Raw genomic sequence first — 17751 nt, 5'->3', positions numbered from 1 at the left:
GAAGAGGCCATCAGCTTCAACCAAATGGAGGGCGGGATGAGGGAAGGGGCCAACGATTCCATGAGAAGTTGGATTGATCAAAGAGGAAGGGTGCTTGAGGACCACTAGTAGACCAAGCTAAATGCACCGCAAGAGTCCCCAATGTTTTTGAAGGTGCCGATGTGCCACACCTGTATGGGGATGTTGGTGGCCTAGAACCAAATTGTTTGCAGAATGGCACCCAGGTTCTAATTCCAGGCAGAAAGGGCAAGAGATGCCCCATTGAACTGAGAATGGCATCCTTGTAGGGCACAATTACAGCTGACTTCGGATGGGAAAGAGAAAAAAATTCTTTAGGCAGGTTAGGTATGAGACAACCCAAACTTCCCTATTCCATTTCTCAATACCTTTGATGTCGTGCCTGACGGTGGTGTATCGACCTACCAAAGAGGACCTCAAAGCCTTCACAATATGGGTCCAAAGGGCCAAGGCAACCTCGCAATTTAGAAATAGATGTTGATTGGTTTCTTCAGCTTTAAGGCACATGGTGCATCTGTTAGGCAAAGGGATACCCCTTCGCTATAGTTGATCGAGTGTCAAAGCCCTTTCATGGAGTGCTATCCAAGTAGAAAGCTGGATTTTGGGAGCAAAAAGGAGCACAGCCTTGGTGGCTACAGAGGGAAGGGCCGAGAGCCAAATGGCATTCTGGACAGTCTCATCAATAATTTCCCAGTCCACATGATCAAAAGATTTTTTATTACCAAGCCTGAGATTTTTGCACTACGGCGGGAATGTATGCATTTGTGTGCTATTAGAGCCCCATCGAGAATCTGGCATTCCTTCACAAAGGTCCCTTGGGATGATACGATCACCTGACCAAGGACACATTTAAGGCAGGAAGCCAGGCCCTCAAGAGAATTTTGTAGGAAGTATTAATCAGACTAATGGGTCTGAAGTCTTTATGCTCTTATGCTCCCTCTTTCTTGGGGATCTTGGCAATGAAAGTGACATACATCACCTTATGGATAGTGGCTCGAGAGTGAAATTAAGAAAAGAAAGCCACGATATCAGTCCTAAGGGTATCTCAAAAGACTTCGAAGAGGGCTATGGGGAAGCCGTCAAGGCTGAGGTCCCGGTCTCCATTGAGATCTTTAATGGCCTAGAGTACTTCTCTTTCTCTCACTAAAAAACAGTGCAAATAAGTCAGAGACAGATCTTTGTCAAAGGATGCCAGTATAAAGTGCTATGCTCGTGATGGGGGTACAGCCATGGAATAGCTAGCTCCGTAGCGGTCCTTAATCCTTTGAAAAAATCCGGAGGCGCCGACCTTAGGGGCAAAAATACTATTCATTTTCGCCCATAGGTGTATATATATATATAGGAGAAAGCTAACAATAGCTGGCAAGCTATAATGAATAGTAATATAGGTGGAATGGAAGCCATTAGATCTTCATCATACGGTACAAAATGCATATCATTGTTTTAATTTTAAGTATTTTTTATAAATCAGATCATAATGAAATTTTAGACATGTATACTTAAAAATAGGGCGCACAAATAAAAAATATATTCCAAAATATAAAATGACCGAAATACCCTTGAAAAATGATGGGGGTAGTATGGTCATTTTAAATTATTGAAAATAATGTTTTCATATTTTTATATCGTGCGCAATAGTGTTAGGTATATACACCCAAAATTTCATATTAATCAGATTTATATAAAAAATTAAAATTAAAATAGTGATGTGCATTTTGAACCGCATGATAAGATAGGAAAAACTGCAGATAATCCATCAGTTTCATAAAGTTCGATACTGCCACTGTGATCAAGAAAATTTGGAAAGCCATCAATAGTTTTAAAAGAACTAACAGAACCAAGACCAGTTCTCAATAATTTGTTAAATATATTTTTCAGAAGGTAAATACAGTGGCAGATGAGTTGGCTAACTCGGAATCGGATGCATCTAGGAATAAATCACAGCTATATGAAACAATAGGTCGTAGTCGTTTTTTGTCCATGAAGAAACACTCCTTATAGTCAAGTATCTTTTTAACAAAAAAATAAAAAAAATAAAAAACCACTAAATGGCAGAGGCTTGTCAATTATAAAAGGTACAATCCCTGAAAGTTCACAGATATGTTGCCAGTCTAGAAACATAACAAATACTACTCTGAAAATGATAGATACCACCCTTATGTTTCCAAACCCACCCAATTCTGAATGACAATTACATCTGATTTGGATAACAAATGACGAAGAATAAAGGTTGCATCTCCCATCTCAAAAAATAACTTATCCTCTTAATACCAGTGAGCCCTATATTTGCACAAGTTCACATGTTGATGCTCCATTTCTCATTGCATGCCCGAAAAGAATTACAAAAAGAGAATATATTGTAAGGTAAATATGCATTACTGAGAAAAGCTTCATGTTCTTCCAAAAGACTTGACTATTTCCACTTTAGACTCCCTTGTTTAAGATGATAAGCCTTCTAACACATATTGACGTCCAGCAGCATGCCACACTCATCAGCATGCATATAATCCTACACATCTCATGGCAACAAATGTTCATAACTTCCCATGGTTTGGTCCAGTAATACCATGGTTAGTGCATTAGAATATTGAAGCATACAAAGTATCCATTCAGTCTAAAAACTAAATATTAACTGCAGCTAATCTTTATTTCACAGGGAAAGCAAGGAGACGAGAACTTACCCCAATCCTCCATCTTCACCGTAAAATTTGATACATTATTTCATGAACCAAAAGTTTCAAAATCAATTGAGCTGCTGCGTAACAAGGTGAGGTCCTGCAGGCCCAGCAGGATATGAAAAGCCATTCGTTAACATTAATGAAAAAGTTCAAGTTATACTTGTGTCTATTTGACGCAGTCATTCCAGGAGCATTAACAAGATATTTGGTCTTGATTTATAGTTCCGTGCTTTTTTTTCCCTTTTTGATCTGTTTTTTAAATGAGTAAAGTGGGTGTTTTCTTCATCTTTGCAGTATTAAAGAACCATGCACAAAAAAAAATCAAATTTCCATCCTTTATGTTCCACATTTTCCTATATGAACTCGTACAGAAAGTTGCAGCTACATTTCCTATTTTCTCAAAGACTTGGTAGTGGTTTGTTCACTGTTTTCATTGGCTTGCTGGTACCTCTGTCACAATTGTTAGCTCACAAGGCAATGCATCACTTGCTTAGTAAAAGCATTGAAACCAATAGTCCAGAAGAAGCTATCCTTCTATTTGGCTATTGTGGATCAAAATTTAACCAAATATAAGTTCTGACCTTTGTGAGTCAAAAGGATATAATGGCCAACACCATCAGCTAGGAACTAAATCCAGAAAATTGCAATTTTGTTTTTTATAATTGAAGTAAAAAATGTTACTTACAATTTCACCGAAATTCCATACATACTGAGACCTCTAATTTAGCCCAGATAATACAATGGGAAAACTCCACCGTCCTTGTTATGTCGTATTTCCAACATGGATAAAGCACTTCTGAAGCACCTTCCTTTATACATACATATGTACCAGAATGCACTATCCTATTGATGATTTTAGAATTACTCCAAAATTTTTGACAATAGGTCGCCCTTATATTAGTTAAAACTACCTTAATGTTTTCTTTTTTATCGAATTAGGGAATTGAGGGTAGTTGTGAATGAGTACAAAATCTCAAATTTCCAAACTCCCTCCTCTTTGGATCATTGGGATTTTGTGAATCTTAATTTATTTTATTTTTTTCATCTGACTATCACAGACCCAAAAAATTTCTTACAATGCCTACAAGATCTAACATGCATTACTACTAAAAAACAAGAAGCATGGAAATATGTGTACACTCTCACTCCCATGTGCACAAAACAAAGTTGGATACATCTCAATCTATCATTACCCATGATGTTTTTTAAATATGAGTGTTAGAGAACAAATTATGGAAATTTTAGAACAAGACATCTCCTTGCACAGTTAGGTCTATGGCACTCTAAACAAACTGAATAAACTAAATGTTGACTAAAAATAGTTTAAAGAATGAACAACACCAGTCAACCACACAAAAAAAGTGAACAGATGGAGAATTCTTTCACTTGCACTCTAAAGGATGTCCATCAAAGCCTCTAAAAAAGAAGACATACATGGATGTGATGTGATGCACAACACGAGGCAACTCTTATTGATAACTATATGCAAAGTGTATAGGGTTGACCAAAGCACGTGGGCTAAGAGGGCACATAGGAAAGAGGGGTTAATATTCTTTTGGACTCACGATTTTGGACTGCATCAGTGTGTATTAGGTATTTTTAGCCTATTATTAGTAAAGGGACTGTAGTTGGTTCATAGTAAGAAGGAACAATAGGTCATATTTAGAAAGCAATGAGATTGCCATGGATGAAATCAAAAAAATATTAGGAAATGATGAAGCAAAGTATAGCCCTTTGAAAATTATAGATGAGGAGTTTGGCAATGATGAAGTAAAGTATAGCCCTTTGAAAATTATAGATGAGAAATGGAACTCACAGCTTATGAGCCCCCTAAACTTAGCAAGGTACTAACTTAACCCTACTCATTTCTACATTGATCATGAGATACACAACGAAAGTGAGTTCATAGATGCAATCAGCCAATGCAACATTGAATTCAACCAAGATCTAGACCAAGACAGGTTCTTAATGGATTGAGAGAGAGAGAGAGAGAGAGAGAGAGAGAAACTATACCTACAAGAAAGACTCAAGAACGAAACAACAAACACGAAATTACAAATACTCTTATCTGAAAACTAAAAGAAAATTTTGAGAGTAAGACAACTCAATATATTTAGGGGAAATTATCGCTAATATACCTTAATTTTAACAAAATTGGAAAAAAAACCAAAACTTCCCAAAACCTCACCCACACCTTTTTTCCCAATTTTTTGGACGAAAATGCCATTTACGGTAGTCTTTCTACTATAAAGGCATTGATAGAATTACAGTACTTCAAGTACCATAATACCTTGAAAATATATTACAGTACTTAGAGTACCGTAATACTTTAATAGGTATTAGTTTATACGGTATTTAAAATACCGTAATAACTTCAATTAGCATTACGGTACTTGAAGTACCGTAAAAACTAAAACCTATTTTACTGTCGTAAAAACTAACCCATGTTATACGCCACTTCAAATGTCGTAAAACCTTTTCTCTTTATTATATTTATCTCTTTCATATCTATTTTTTTTATGTTTATCTCTTATTTCTCTCTCTCATACTATTTAATATTTATCTCTTCTTTCTCTTTAATTTTTTTTTTCTCTTCTTTCTCTCTAATTTTTTTTTTCTCTTCTTTCTCTCTAATTTTTTTTTTCTCTTCTTTCTCTCCCGTGGATATTTGGCCGTGTCCAAATTGGCTCGTAGAGTAAGATTGTAGAGAGAGAAAGAAGAGAACAAAGAATAAGAGAGAAAGAAGAATTGATAAAAATTAGAAATGGAATAGAATTGATAAAATTATGAAAAAGAATTAGAGAGAGAAAGAATTGATAAAAATTAGAAATGAAATAGTTAAGTATAAACAAAATGAGAAAAGGGTTTACGACATTTTAAATGGAGCATTTAAAATGGCGTAAACCAGTTTCTCATAGTGTTAGAAAGAATAGATCAACATAAAAGAAATTAGTGATGAAATAGATAAATAGAAAAAGCGTTTACGCCATTTAAAATGCCATAAACCCTTTTCTCATTTTGTTTATATTTATCTATTTCATCTCTAATTCCTTTTATGTTTATCAATTTGTTCTCTCTCTAATTCTTTTTCATATTTATATCTTTCTCTCTCATTCTTTTTTATCTCTTATTTCTCTCACTACAATCTTACTCTACGAGCCAATTTGGACACAGCCAAATATCCCAGTTAGGGAGAGAAAGAAGAGAAAAAAAAATTAGAGAAAAGAAGAGATAAATATTAAATAAGGAGAAAAGGTTGCCGTATAACATGGATTAGTTTTTACGGTGGTAAAATGGGTTTTAGTTGTTACGGTACTTAAAGTACCGTAATTGGCGTCCATAGTTTTACAGTACTTAAAGTACCATAATGCTAATTGAAGTTATTGGTATTACTGTACTATAAGTACCGTAATATATTTTCAAGGTATTACGGTACTCGAAGTGCCGTAATTCTATCAATGCCTTTACGGTAGAGAGACTACCGTAAAAGGCATTTTCGTCCAAAAAATAGCAAAATTTGGGAAAAAGGGTATGGGCAAGGTTTTGGGAAGTTTGGTTTTTTTTTTTCCAATTTTGTTAAAATTAAGGTATATTAGCGATAATTTCGCTATATTTAGGGACCTGTCACTCTTTCAATATCAACAAATTAAATATCTATTGTACAAAACGAGAAAGGAATGAAAGCAAACTATAGATAGCTACAATAACATCAAGTAAATTTCTGAAAAATAAAATACAATAAATCTTCATTTTTACAAATCTATTAAAATTTTGTCATGGAGAAGTGGTTTTGTTTCCTCAGTGAGAGCATTCTCTCTCACTTGGCTATGTTGGATATTCAGATCAAATATAAACAGTGATGTTAGAGAATGACCCACCTCACCTCAAGGATCATATCCTATCTTGGAGGGCGCATTGGACCATAGCATACCCACACTCATTGAATTTTACTAAGGGGCATGATAGATCGTTTTGTCATATCTGCTTGGACTTATGTGATGTTGCATGAGAAAAAGACGAAAGAATCTCGATTTTGTATGGTTCAAAAGGGATTCCAGTCCTTATTTTGTTTGTTATTATCCTTCTAAAGATGTATATGCAACAAATGTCAAAACAAAAACTTGTGAACTGATCATTGTTGTCCAATGATATATATTTTTAAGTAGAAATACACAATTACGAAAAATTGCCATGGTACAATAGCCAAGATTATACAAGTTCAGAAACAATGATGTTCTTAATTTTTTGCTTTTTTTGAATGCCACAAAAAACATGGACTTGTCATCAAAAAGATAAATTGTGTCGAAAGTCAAACGTTTATAAAATCGTTTGCCCTATCAAAACTAAAAAATCAAAGATAGTCCCCCTCCATCTATGTTCATTCTCATGTCCCTAACAACCCATAGTGTAAGAATTCACTAAGTTGAGATTTAAAGCTACAACCCATATTCTGTAGGATGCTCCAGAATATGCAGCCACATAGCGCATGGCACATGCAGTGCAACGTTGTGGGTGAAAACAACCTCCCAAAAAGACGTAGTTAAGTAATTTTGCTCCCAGAAAGGGGGAGAAAGGTTTGGGGGAATCTACCCAAACCGCAATAATGCCATGCATTAATCAACTACATACACCTTTGATAGTCTTTTAATTTGGCAATTTTTAAATTTATGTGGATATGTTTTTCTTCGCTTTTTTTTTTGCCTAGATATTTCAGTGGTAGGAATCGAACTTGAGATGTGGCACTAACCACTCAAGCCCAAGCCCAAGCCCAACTCCTAGACAAACCAACCAACCAAAGATAGTCCTACAACATCTGTGCTCATTACTAGTCCCCATGTAGAAGGAATACAATAAGTTGAGATTGAACCTACATACCTGCAATCCACAACAAAGTTGATGGAGACCACGTCGTCCTCAATGTAGCCCAAGATTCCCTTCAGCTTACCCTCAGACTCCTTACAAATACAAAACCACCACCAATAATAGGTAATTATCCGCGTATATGAATCCACAAAGGAAGAAACCTAAGAAATGAGAAACTTAAGAAACTATGTTATCACATACAAGAAATTTCAGTATCCCCAACTTAGTTTTACCACCTAGAAAGAACTCTTACCAGTAGATCTATTGCATAGGCTATTATAGGCAAACTCAGTCTGAGGCAGTGCTAGATCCCATTGTTTCTTCTTTTACCAATAGATCTATTGCACACGCTATTATAGTCTGCAGATGATAAGCACTACTAAATTGTAACCGAGTGCCCAATTTCTTCCACAAAGTTACCCAAAAATGGCTGAGAAACTTCGTATCCCGATTTGAAGTTATCGTCTTTGGAACACCATGCAAACCTCACCACCTCTTTGAAGTACAAGTTAGCAACATTTGTGGCATCCAGAGTCTTCTTGCGAGGTATAAAATGAGCCATCTTTGAGAATCTATCCACCAATATGGATATAGAATCCATACCACTTTGAGTCTGCAGAAGTTCCAGAAGAAAATCCATGCTAACAACCTCCCAAGGTGCATTAGGAATAGGAAGTGGAGCGTAGAGCTCTGTATTTTGTCGTTGCCCCTTAGCCAGTTGACACGTATGACACCTCTCAACAAACCGTAGAACATCTCTCTTCATTTTTGGCCAATAGAACTTAGACTCCACCAATACTATAGTTTTGTCTCGACCAAAATGTCCACCAAGACCTTCCCCATGGAGCTCTGCTATTAGGGTTTCTCTAAGGAAACCTATAGAAATACAAAGATGGTTTCCTTTGAAGAAAACTCCATCTTGACTAAAAAAATCCCCAACAACTTCACTGTAACACTGGTCCCATATCCTCCCTAAAGTCGTCATCATCTGCATAAAGATCCTTCATAAACTCGAACCCAGTAATAGCAGTCACCATGGTAGTTAATAGAGTCGACCTTCTACTCAAAGCATCTGCTACTCTATTCTGACTGCAACAACCCATATGGTATGGAGCAGTCTTACTCTCAAAATCCCATAAATTTCTCTGTAGTAATTTATCTAGAAAGAAAAAATGGTGATGAGAGATTAGGATGCATCTAAGCTTGCTATGTGTACATAAAAGAATCCATATGTGCATTGCATGTTCTTTCTTTCTAAGTTGTAATTCAGGTTAATTCTTATAAGTATGGAATGAATATCTTATCTTATAACTGATACTTGTAAGCTTAACCAAATTTGGTGAAAGTGAGGTGGGGTTAGAGGAAACAGAAACACCTTCATAAATTTATTGGAATTCCAAATATCTGAGAAACTATCTAATATGACTGGCAACAGCAAAACTCTAGGGGTCATTGAGAATATTTAGGAATAGGGTTTGTTTGTTTCCATACCTGCACAACACAAATGGTCTTGAGATGAATGGGGGAATTACGAGGCAGCCTAATGCGGTCGATCTCGTAGAAGCAATTCAGCGTTGTTCCTGGCACATACATTACCACCTCATGCTTAACACTCGAAACTGATAAATAAATAAAAAAAAAGAAAAAAGAACAAAAAAAAACCAAAGAAGAACATTTTCTCTCACAACAAATATAATGAAACACAAATAAGAAATTACCACATCACTTGCAATTGGAATGTTCAGTTGACAGAAGCATCATTGGACAAGGAGATTTGAGGATCTGGTGGATGAGGTGAAGCCAACTTGCTCTGAATGATGTTTGGTCGCTCATGACAAAGGCGGATCTGTATCCAATTGCAGTTATAATTCACCTCATAACCAAAGGAGAGGTAACCTCGTTGTGTGAGAATAATTTTTTTTGTGGTCTTAAATAGACAGACCATAGAGAAACCCTTATCTCATCAAATTATCACTGCACTTAGCAACTTGCCGCTAAACTGAGGCAATTTCAACGAGTGCAAATGGATGAAATTAGGCAATTCTAGTATGTTTAAGTGATTGAATCGAGCATATCACAATTACTCCATCAAACATACAGCGACCATGTCCTTGAGTTGTTCTCATAACAGTTTACGTACTCGTCGGCACAGCAGTGCAAAACCAACACCCAGAAAGGAGAGATCCGAGACCGATTCAATAACGACAACCCGCCGATCATGCTGGTCGATCAACAAGAGGAAAACATCCGAGATCACCATCAAGTAAGGGAAAGGAACAAGGGGCCTTTCCAGCCCTAACCACGTCAGTACTCAGAAGGGCAGCACCTCTACACAAAGTAGGGGCCATCTCTACTACACCAAAGTAGGAGGGAATGTTTTTTAATTCCATAAATCAAAATAACATCAATAACAGCGTCTGTACAGTACATTTAAACCCAGTTGCGGACCCTTGATATTAACCAAAATACCTCTAACAAAATAGTACAATGACCAACCTACCCTTATATCCTATTCCCCATACAATTAAATCAACATACGTGAAACCTAGTTCCCATTTTGCAAGTCCCCATATATTTAACCAAATTCTCAAGCAAAATAATAGATACCATAGATAACCCAAAAAAGATGATAATCATGGGCCACCCTTTCATTAAATTGAGATACAATGTCAGTTTTTCTTATGAAAATAGTATCCCCCATATAACTAAAGTTCGTACCAGAACCCTCTAAATCAATCCAATGTGATTTCTCTATTCCTCTTTTTTCTTTTCACCATACCATCTAATATTGGAGCAGGCCCGTTCCCAAAGCACATGAGCATTTGCTCTAAGTTTGCTCGATGGCGGTTAGAGAGGTCAAGTTCATGGATGTGGTGGTGACAAAGTTATATGTGAGGGAATAAAATGATCTAATGAGAATTGAGCAAGTGGTGTACGAGGGATGTAAAAAAGGTCAAATCAAAGGAGATTTGAGGATCTCGTGGATGAGGTGAAGCCAACCCGCTCTGAATGATTTTTGGTCGTTCATGACAAAGGTGGATTGTATCCAATTGCATTTATAATTCACCTCATAACCAAAGGAGAGGTAATCTCGTTGTGCGAGCATAATTTTTTTTGTGGTCTTAAATAGACAGACCATAGAGAAACCCTCATTTCATCAAATTATCACTACGCTTAGAAACTTGTTGCTAAACTGAGGCAATTTCAACCAGTGTAAATGGCTGAAATTAGGCAATTCTAGCATGTTCAAGTTGCTGAATCGAGCATATCACAATTACTCCATCAAACATACAACGATCATGTCCTTGAGTTGTTCTCATAACAGTTTACGTGCTCGTCGGTTGATTGCAAAGCCCCAATTTTAATGCACAGTGGTGCAAAACCAACACCCAGAAAGGACAGATCCGAGACCGATTCAACAAAACAACCCGTCGATCATGCCGGTCGATCAACAAGAGGAAAACATCCTAGATCACCATCAAGAAAGGGAAAGGAACAAGGGCCTTTCTAGCCCGAACCACGTCACTACTCGAAGTAGGGCTGCACCGCTACACAAAGTAGGGGCCTTCCCTAGTACACCAAAGTAGGAGGGAATGTGTTTCAATTCCATAAATCAAAATAACATCAATAACTGCATCTGTACAGTACATTTAAACCCACTTGTGGGCCCTTGATATTGACCAAAATACACCCTTATACCCTATTCCTCATACAATTAAATTAGCATGCGTGAAACCTAGTTCCCATTTTGCAAGTTCTTATTCATTTAACCAAATTCTCATGCAAAATAATAAATACCATAGATAACCCAAAAAAGATGATAATCATGGGCCACCCTTTCATTAAATTGAGATACAATGTCAAGTTTCCTTATGAAAATAGTATCCCCCATATAATTAAAGTTCATAGCAGAACCCTCTCAATCAATCCAATGTGATAAATATCCAATAATTTTAATAGTTGGTTGTACATTATGCCCAAGAAGAGCGGATTTTATTGTCGACGCTGGTAGAAATGAAATTGAAATGAATGAAAATCATCTACTTAGTAACAAACAAAGGAAAGCAGAATTTGATCTTCAACTAGGAAAAATGAAAAGGCATAAATCCATGCCAGTTGAAATGCATGAAAATCATCTACTTAGTCACAAACAAAAGAAAAAACAACTAATCGTCAACCAGAAAAAATGAAAAGGCAATAAATCCAAGCCAATTTTAAAAGCAAGTACTATGGACTAAGCCTCTTTAATTTGTGCATTCATCTGTTGCAAGGCCTTTTTCATTTTGATGAGTGTTACTATTAGGGGAGTTTTGATAAAAAATAAATACACAATATATTTTTCTTAGATACTAATTAACTTGGAAATGCATGTGCACCTCTATCCTCATACCATCAATTCAAGACAATTAAATTCGATATGTATAAAATCCAAAGGATAATTTTGATTCAAATTAAAGCTCCCAAAAGATGACCAATGTAAACCAAAATTTTTAACTTACCGCACTCGACTTTAGTTCCTAACCAGCACATGTATTGCACCCTTCACTTCTCCCTTTCCCTAAAATCTCTCCATATGTGGGTGGGGTTACATAGAAAGCTTTCCCATATGCATATCTCCATACCTCATAATTAGGTTGTTCTTGTTGTTGGACACCAAAAACGTCACCATATAGTGGGCGTCTGAACTACAGAATAAAAATTTCACAGAAGCGGTCACAAAAGAATAAACAATCGCACAGAAGAAGAATCCATACAAAATATTATAAAGACTATGATAGCTTGAATGCAAGAATCATAGGAAACTTACTTCATCAACAGGAGGCTTGCCCCAACCACTAGGATGATAACCAAAGCTAGCACCAGGTGGAATAGGAGCATGCGAGCCAGGAAATCCACTTGAAAAACTATATCACGCATTGCAGCTACATTGCTCAAGCAATCCATCTCACATGTCTACACATTACAATATGAGATCAGATTTTTTAGGACATGAACGTCCATTAATGAAGAGAAAATAGAAAAGTTTAGATACCATATACAGATTGCATTTTTTTTGCAAGTTAGCAAATGTGTATTTCACAATATAAAAGACTTTCAAAATGAGTACTATAGCAGATGGCCAAATGCCCAGAGGCCTAAACCATGAGAGAGAGAGAGAGAGAGAGAAAGAGAGAGTCTTCACCATGACATCTACAATTATTTTTAACAAAAATAGAATAAAAAAGAAAAGAATATGCAGCTCTCCAAATTTAACAATGCTTAATAACATAAAACATCACACCTACAATTACAAGGCAAAAAAAAAGAGCAGGCATAAACCATAGGAAACACAAGTGCGGCGTAAGTAATTTTGTTTATCCTTCCTATTTTGGGGGTTGCTTTCATTGGACCAGTGCATGTAGTACTCTCCAACTAGTACATCTCTAAATAATTCTTCATTCATTTATCCTTTTTCCTTTTCTCTCCCTTGAAAATAGCCAAGAAAGGGTACTAAATAGGACACTGCAGATACACCATAAAAGGACTTTGATTAAGGTCGCAGAAAAAAAAGAGGCAAAATATGAGCATGACATGTTTCTAGCATACAATGCTCATAAAGAATATCATTTTCAAATAAAGATAATTTGAAAGACAAGAAAACAACACAAATGTTGTGGTATATCAAAAATGTAGTGAACGAAAATACTCTTCATGAGGAGGTATATGAAGTTGGACAGCTAACAAAGTAGCTACAAGAGTCTTGGTAGTATAGATACTTACAACGGAATCAAGGATAACTTGAGTGTCAAATATATCTAGGAAAAGCTGCTTTGAGAAAAAAAAAAAAACATCTTGGAAATTACTGGCCACGTAGATAATCATTGCATAGATTCTAGCCTCCATCCACCGATAAAGAAAATACACAAACTAATTATTTTAATGCTTGTCTACTAGAAATGAGGGTCTCAAAATATTCAAGGAGTTCTAGCCATTTTGCTAACAGATAAAATGCATCTTTTTACTTCCAAACTATGTTCGAGGCTTTGCTTTGCTTTTGCTTTCCTGTGGTTATTCCCAGAAGTAAAATCAATATTTCTTTACAAAACCTAAAGTTTTCTTCCAGAAATTAATACTATTTCAAAATCCATTCCCATTTTCATGAGCAACAGGCAAATGATAAAGTCAACTATAGATATTATGCAAGTTCCACAAGGAAAGCAAATACTTCTTTTTTTCTTTATTTACTCTTTCGGATTACTTATAACAAGTGTAAAACCAGACCTCTTATACAGTTACAAAAAAGAAACAAAAAGGGACTGCCCACTAGACCAAGGTTACAAGATTTATTTGGGAAGCCCCCTCTTTGGTGAGGCTATCCATGATAGCATTGGCTTCATGCCATACGTGTTGGGAAGACACCTCAAGAGATTTAGTGGGCTCAAAAATATTCAAACACTAGTTTAGTCTCCAAGCGCAAATAGAAATCCTACTGGCCCAATTGATTTCTAGTTTTGTTTTGTACATGATACATTTGTATATGTCAGTGAAGTGTATTCCCCCACGCTGGATGTGGTCCACCATGAGAGCCTTTTTGCTAATCAATAACCAATCAAGAAGCTAGGTTTTGGGCCGGGCTGGGGAGAGCCATACCTCGCTGGCAATGGCAGGGGAAGATCACTTGGCCAAAGCTGCTCATAGAAAGATGTTCCGCCAAAAAGAACCCTGATTTAGCTGGCTCCTACACCATCATGTCCCTGCCATGGTGAGGAAGAAAATTTGGATTTAGGGGTTAAAGCAGGATTATCAGGTCTCGGATTTCATCATTGGACAGTTCCATTCTAAACCTCGGATCAAACAAATATGCCGAAAGAGAATTTTGTTTGCATCCGAGACATGACAACCTTGGTCAGCTGCCACTGGGAAAATGATAGAAAGCTTAAGGCAAAGTAAATACGTTTAGGCAGAATATAATGGTTTCCCTCAGCCTACAGATTCAACTCATCTTGGAACACTAGAAACCATAATATTCATCTTGAAAAGTTTAGGCAGTGTGCCATGATACAACTTGTATCCATTCAAAGCACAAAAGAACTCATCAAAAGACAACATACCTGATTGTCTCAGTGGAATGATGGATTGAGGTGAAATAATTTATTTTGCAGTGAGCTCCAACTGCTCAGGCATGGCTCCCTTTCAAGAGGTGGGTTCATGAAGTACTGCAATCATCCATAATCCATTAGCTATGGACCCTTCCTTTCATAGCAATCTGTTGAAATGCTTCACCATCAAGTTAAGAGGATTGTCGAGTTTTTATACTATAACCAGGTCAGTAATGGCAGAATGCTTTTCCCATGGGTTGCATTGGTCCACCCTCAAATTGCTCTTGCATGGTGAAAGTTCATTAAACAATTGTGTTGCAATAGTGCTAGAGGGCCCAGTGCTCAGGGGACCTTGCAAGGGCCTTGAGTTCCATACATAATCACTATTAAACTAATGAAGACTATCTTCAATGGGAGCTCATTTGGTTTTCTAACACATTTAACATGATAAGCAGACAATATTTAACATTGCATGTATAGATGTATTTATTGAATACTGTCAATTTACATCCCCCTTGCGCATCTAATGTCTAACTTAACTATTGCAGTTGATGATTTGGACTTGCATAATGTGTAGGCTTTAGGGGGTGTTTCTTCCCTTGCAATTGAGAAACTTTTATGTGGTCCTGCCACAGGTTGGCAAATTCAATTTGTCACCCAATAATTAACTAGGGAATGCATGTGAAGATAACTTTGTCACCATTACTGGCTTCGGTAATTCACTGCATTCTTTATTTCATGTTAAAATTGTGCTTGCAGACTTTACCTTAAGGTGCTGCCACACTAAGCAACATAATGGACCAGGAGACAATTGCAGCCTGCCTTTGCAGCATGTTGTCATCATCTTTGCCAATGGAAATCTTACATGAGTAATCCCCTATTCTTTAGTATACAAATACCTTTGATCCTTTACAATCTGGTTCTTGTATCTGTATATATCCTATGAAAGATACACAGATAGAGAATTAGCATTCTATGAAATCATAGGATCATTGCTCACATAAGCATATGCATGGACATGTAATACGGAAATATCTGAATGTTCATTTAGAGCACTATTAAATTATACATAATTTATTGTGCACAGTTCACAGTTAATGTGAAATATGCATAGTTCATAGTTCAAGTGAAATGAACCAGAATTTTAAGTTCCCTGTAGGAATGAATTGCTTCAGTTCATGGCTGGTTTCTCCTTCTTCTTTTTATTATTTTTTTTTAAAAAAAAGATTCATTTATTTCTTGCATTATTTTGTGAAGATATTTCATTTAGGAACCCCATTCTTTTCGGCAATTGGCTGGAATATATAAGAAAAAGGATATCTGTTTTGGGAGTCAATCTTCGTCCAGCGGCTAGCTGTGCCCACTTGCTTTCAAAGAAAATTAGTGACCATCAAATAAGAATCATGACCAGTTTTTGGAAGAACCTTCTTCAAAGTGTAGGATTTCTATACAATATGGGGATATCCAATGAAGGTTTCCATACAACTACATGGTTCCCCAGCTGAGCAGTAGATGCAGACCGCCAATTTGATTTCTCAGAAGCAACTGATCAGAACTTACTTGTAAAAATATGGTAATTTATTACTCTTTCTTCGTGAAAATGAGTTTAAATTTCCAATTTGCTGCATTATATTATCGAAAAACTCTTGGTTGCCACTTGTAGTTTCAAAAAATGACTAGGTGCCCTGCTTTTTTAGGAGGTTTGAAACAGCTAAATATCCTATAAGAGCATAGTTCCTCATTTGAAAACTAGTTGTTGCATGGTTTTTGAAATACAGCAGCCACAATTTCCTGTTAGAGCAGGATAACTAATACTAGCATTGCTACACCCCTAGATTTTCTATCTTGTTTTGCATAATTCAAATAATGGCACTTGACTAACATGTTAACTGTAGATTCTGAAGAACATCACTGCAAGGGTGTTGCTTCTCTCTGTTTCATGAAGCAGCTATAGTTCTTACTTTAAGCAATGAGATCTTCACAAAACCATTTGTAAGATGCCCAAGATAGGTCTATGCTTTCTTCCAAATAAATTACTTTCCCTCAACAAATATTTCTGTTTCTTGAAAATATCAAGGTGCTCTTCCATTTGTTTTAAGAAATAAGAAAGCTCCATCATCTATGTTACAAGGATATGGGTACGAGTGTCAGTGTCATACACCAATATACATGCCAGAAACGCAACTTAGCCCCTTCTAGATACAACACATTCATATATATATTCGACGGGTCGGGAGGTGGGATTTTAAGCGATTAAAGTATCTTAGTTTCTATAGTGTTAGACATGTGTGTCACATTATTAATGTCTACATGAGCCCAGAACCTTGGACGCTCATCCAAGTCTTGTAGCCTATCATTTATTTTGAATGTTGGTGTTTACATCATTCTTGATAACGATTTATGTCTTTTCTCCGGTTCTTTGTTTATTTCGGCAGTAATGATGGTGAACAACAAGGAGTAGCAAGATTGTGACAAATATGAAACCTGTAGAGAGAAAGCAAAGTTAGAGTTCATGTGTAAAGATATCATGGATATTGGGAGGCTTAGGTGGACTAAAATATGCCCCTTATTAACATATAGCTTGAGAATCACTTACTTGTTCCAAAGCCTACTAAACACTCTACACATTCGGGCCTTCCCTAAATGTTTATTGAACTTCAGTTGCATTTATAGTTAGTTAACAATTAAATTTTCATTTGGATGATGAAAGTGCAAATCAAGCTTCATGGAGGGCAATTTGATTAGGGACTACATCGCTGAAAATATGATGGGTGCCTTGCCTGAAAAATATGAGATCAACTCTAAGACCCAAGTTCAACTCCGACCAGAAAAGTACAATTTGAGAGAAATAGACTTGGTCACCGAGCATGTTACTAAAAATGAATGTCCTCATAAAAGACACATTCGGGAACACAATACTAGACCACATACCAACCTCTATGATCCTAAACAGTCTAACCCCATCATGGGAGCACACTATGTTGGGCATTAGTGGACTTATTGGCTTCACACCCTTTGTGTAGGATTTTCTCCAAATATGCTAAAACCTTCACTTGCCCTTCTAGTGTTAGAAAACCCTTTGATCAACCTATTGTAAGTGAAAAACCTTAGTA

The 17751-nt window shown here is 36.5% G+C and overlaps 1 protein-coding gene across 50 annotated transcripts in view; it reads right to left on the bottom strand.

Annotated features, from left to right (window-relative positions):
• The window catches only part of LOC110006472 (glyceraldehyde-3-phosphate dehydrogenase, cytosolic), a 37121-nt gene that overhangs the window by 12341 nt on the left and 7029 nt on the right, over positions 1–17751 (bottom strand). For 6 of the 50 annotated variants that reach the window (XR_016053628.1, XR_016053638.1, XR_016053636.1 and 3 more), the window contains 9 exons: positions 15405–15578; positions 14651–14755; positions 14190–14293; positions 12367–12512; positions 12059–12244; positions 9051–9139; positions 7813–8718; positions 7572–7651; positions 2700–2793 (listed from right to left, as the gene is read on the bottom strand). Coding sequence is in view for 8 of the 50 variants with exons in the window: in XM_088864153.1 (XP_088720279.1) it covers positions 2443–2527; positions 7572–7651; positions 9051–9139; positions 12059–12089 (285 nt within the window). In the remaining 42 variants the exon portion in view is untranslated. Of the gene's footprint in view, positions 1–2397; positions 2528–2699; positions 2794–7571; positions 7721–7812; positions 8719–9050; positions 9140–9277; positions 11860–12058; positions 12245–12366; positions 12513–14189; positions 14294–14650; positions 14756–15404; positions 15579–17751 lie in introns of those variants that run through there. The other 44 variants (XR_016053626.1, XR_016053632.1, XR_016053634.1 and 41 more) reach the window with 29 other exon arrangements.

Source organism: Amborella trichopoda, chromosome 4 (genome assembly GCF_054954075.1).
Source record: "Amborella trichopoda isolate Santa Cruz 75 chromosome 4, AtrichopodaSantaCruz75HAP2 v2.0, whole genome shotgun sequence".
NCBI lineage: Eukaryota > Viridiplantae > Streptophyta > Magnoliopsida > Amborellales > Amborellaceae > Amborella > Amborella trichopoda.
This window is presented reverse-complemented; position numbering and strand designations above follow the sequence as displayed.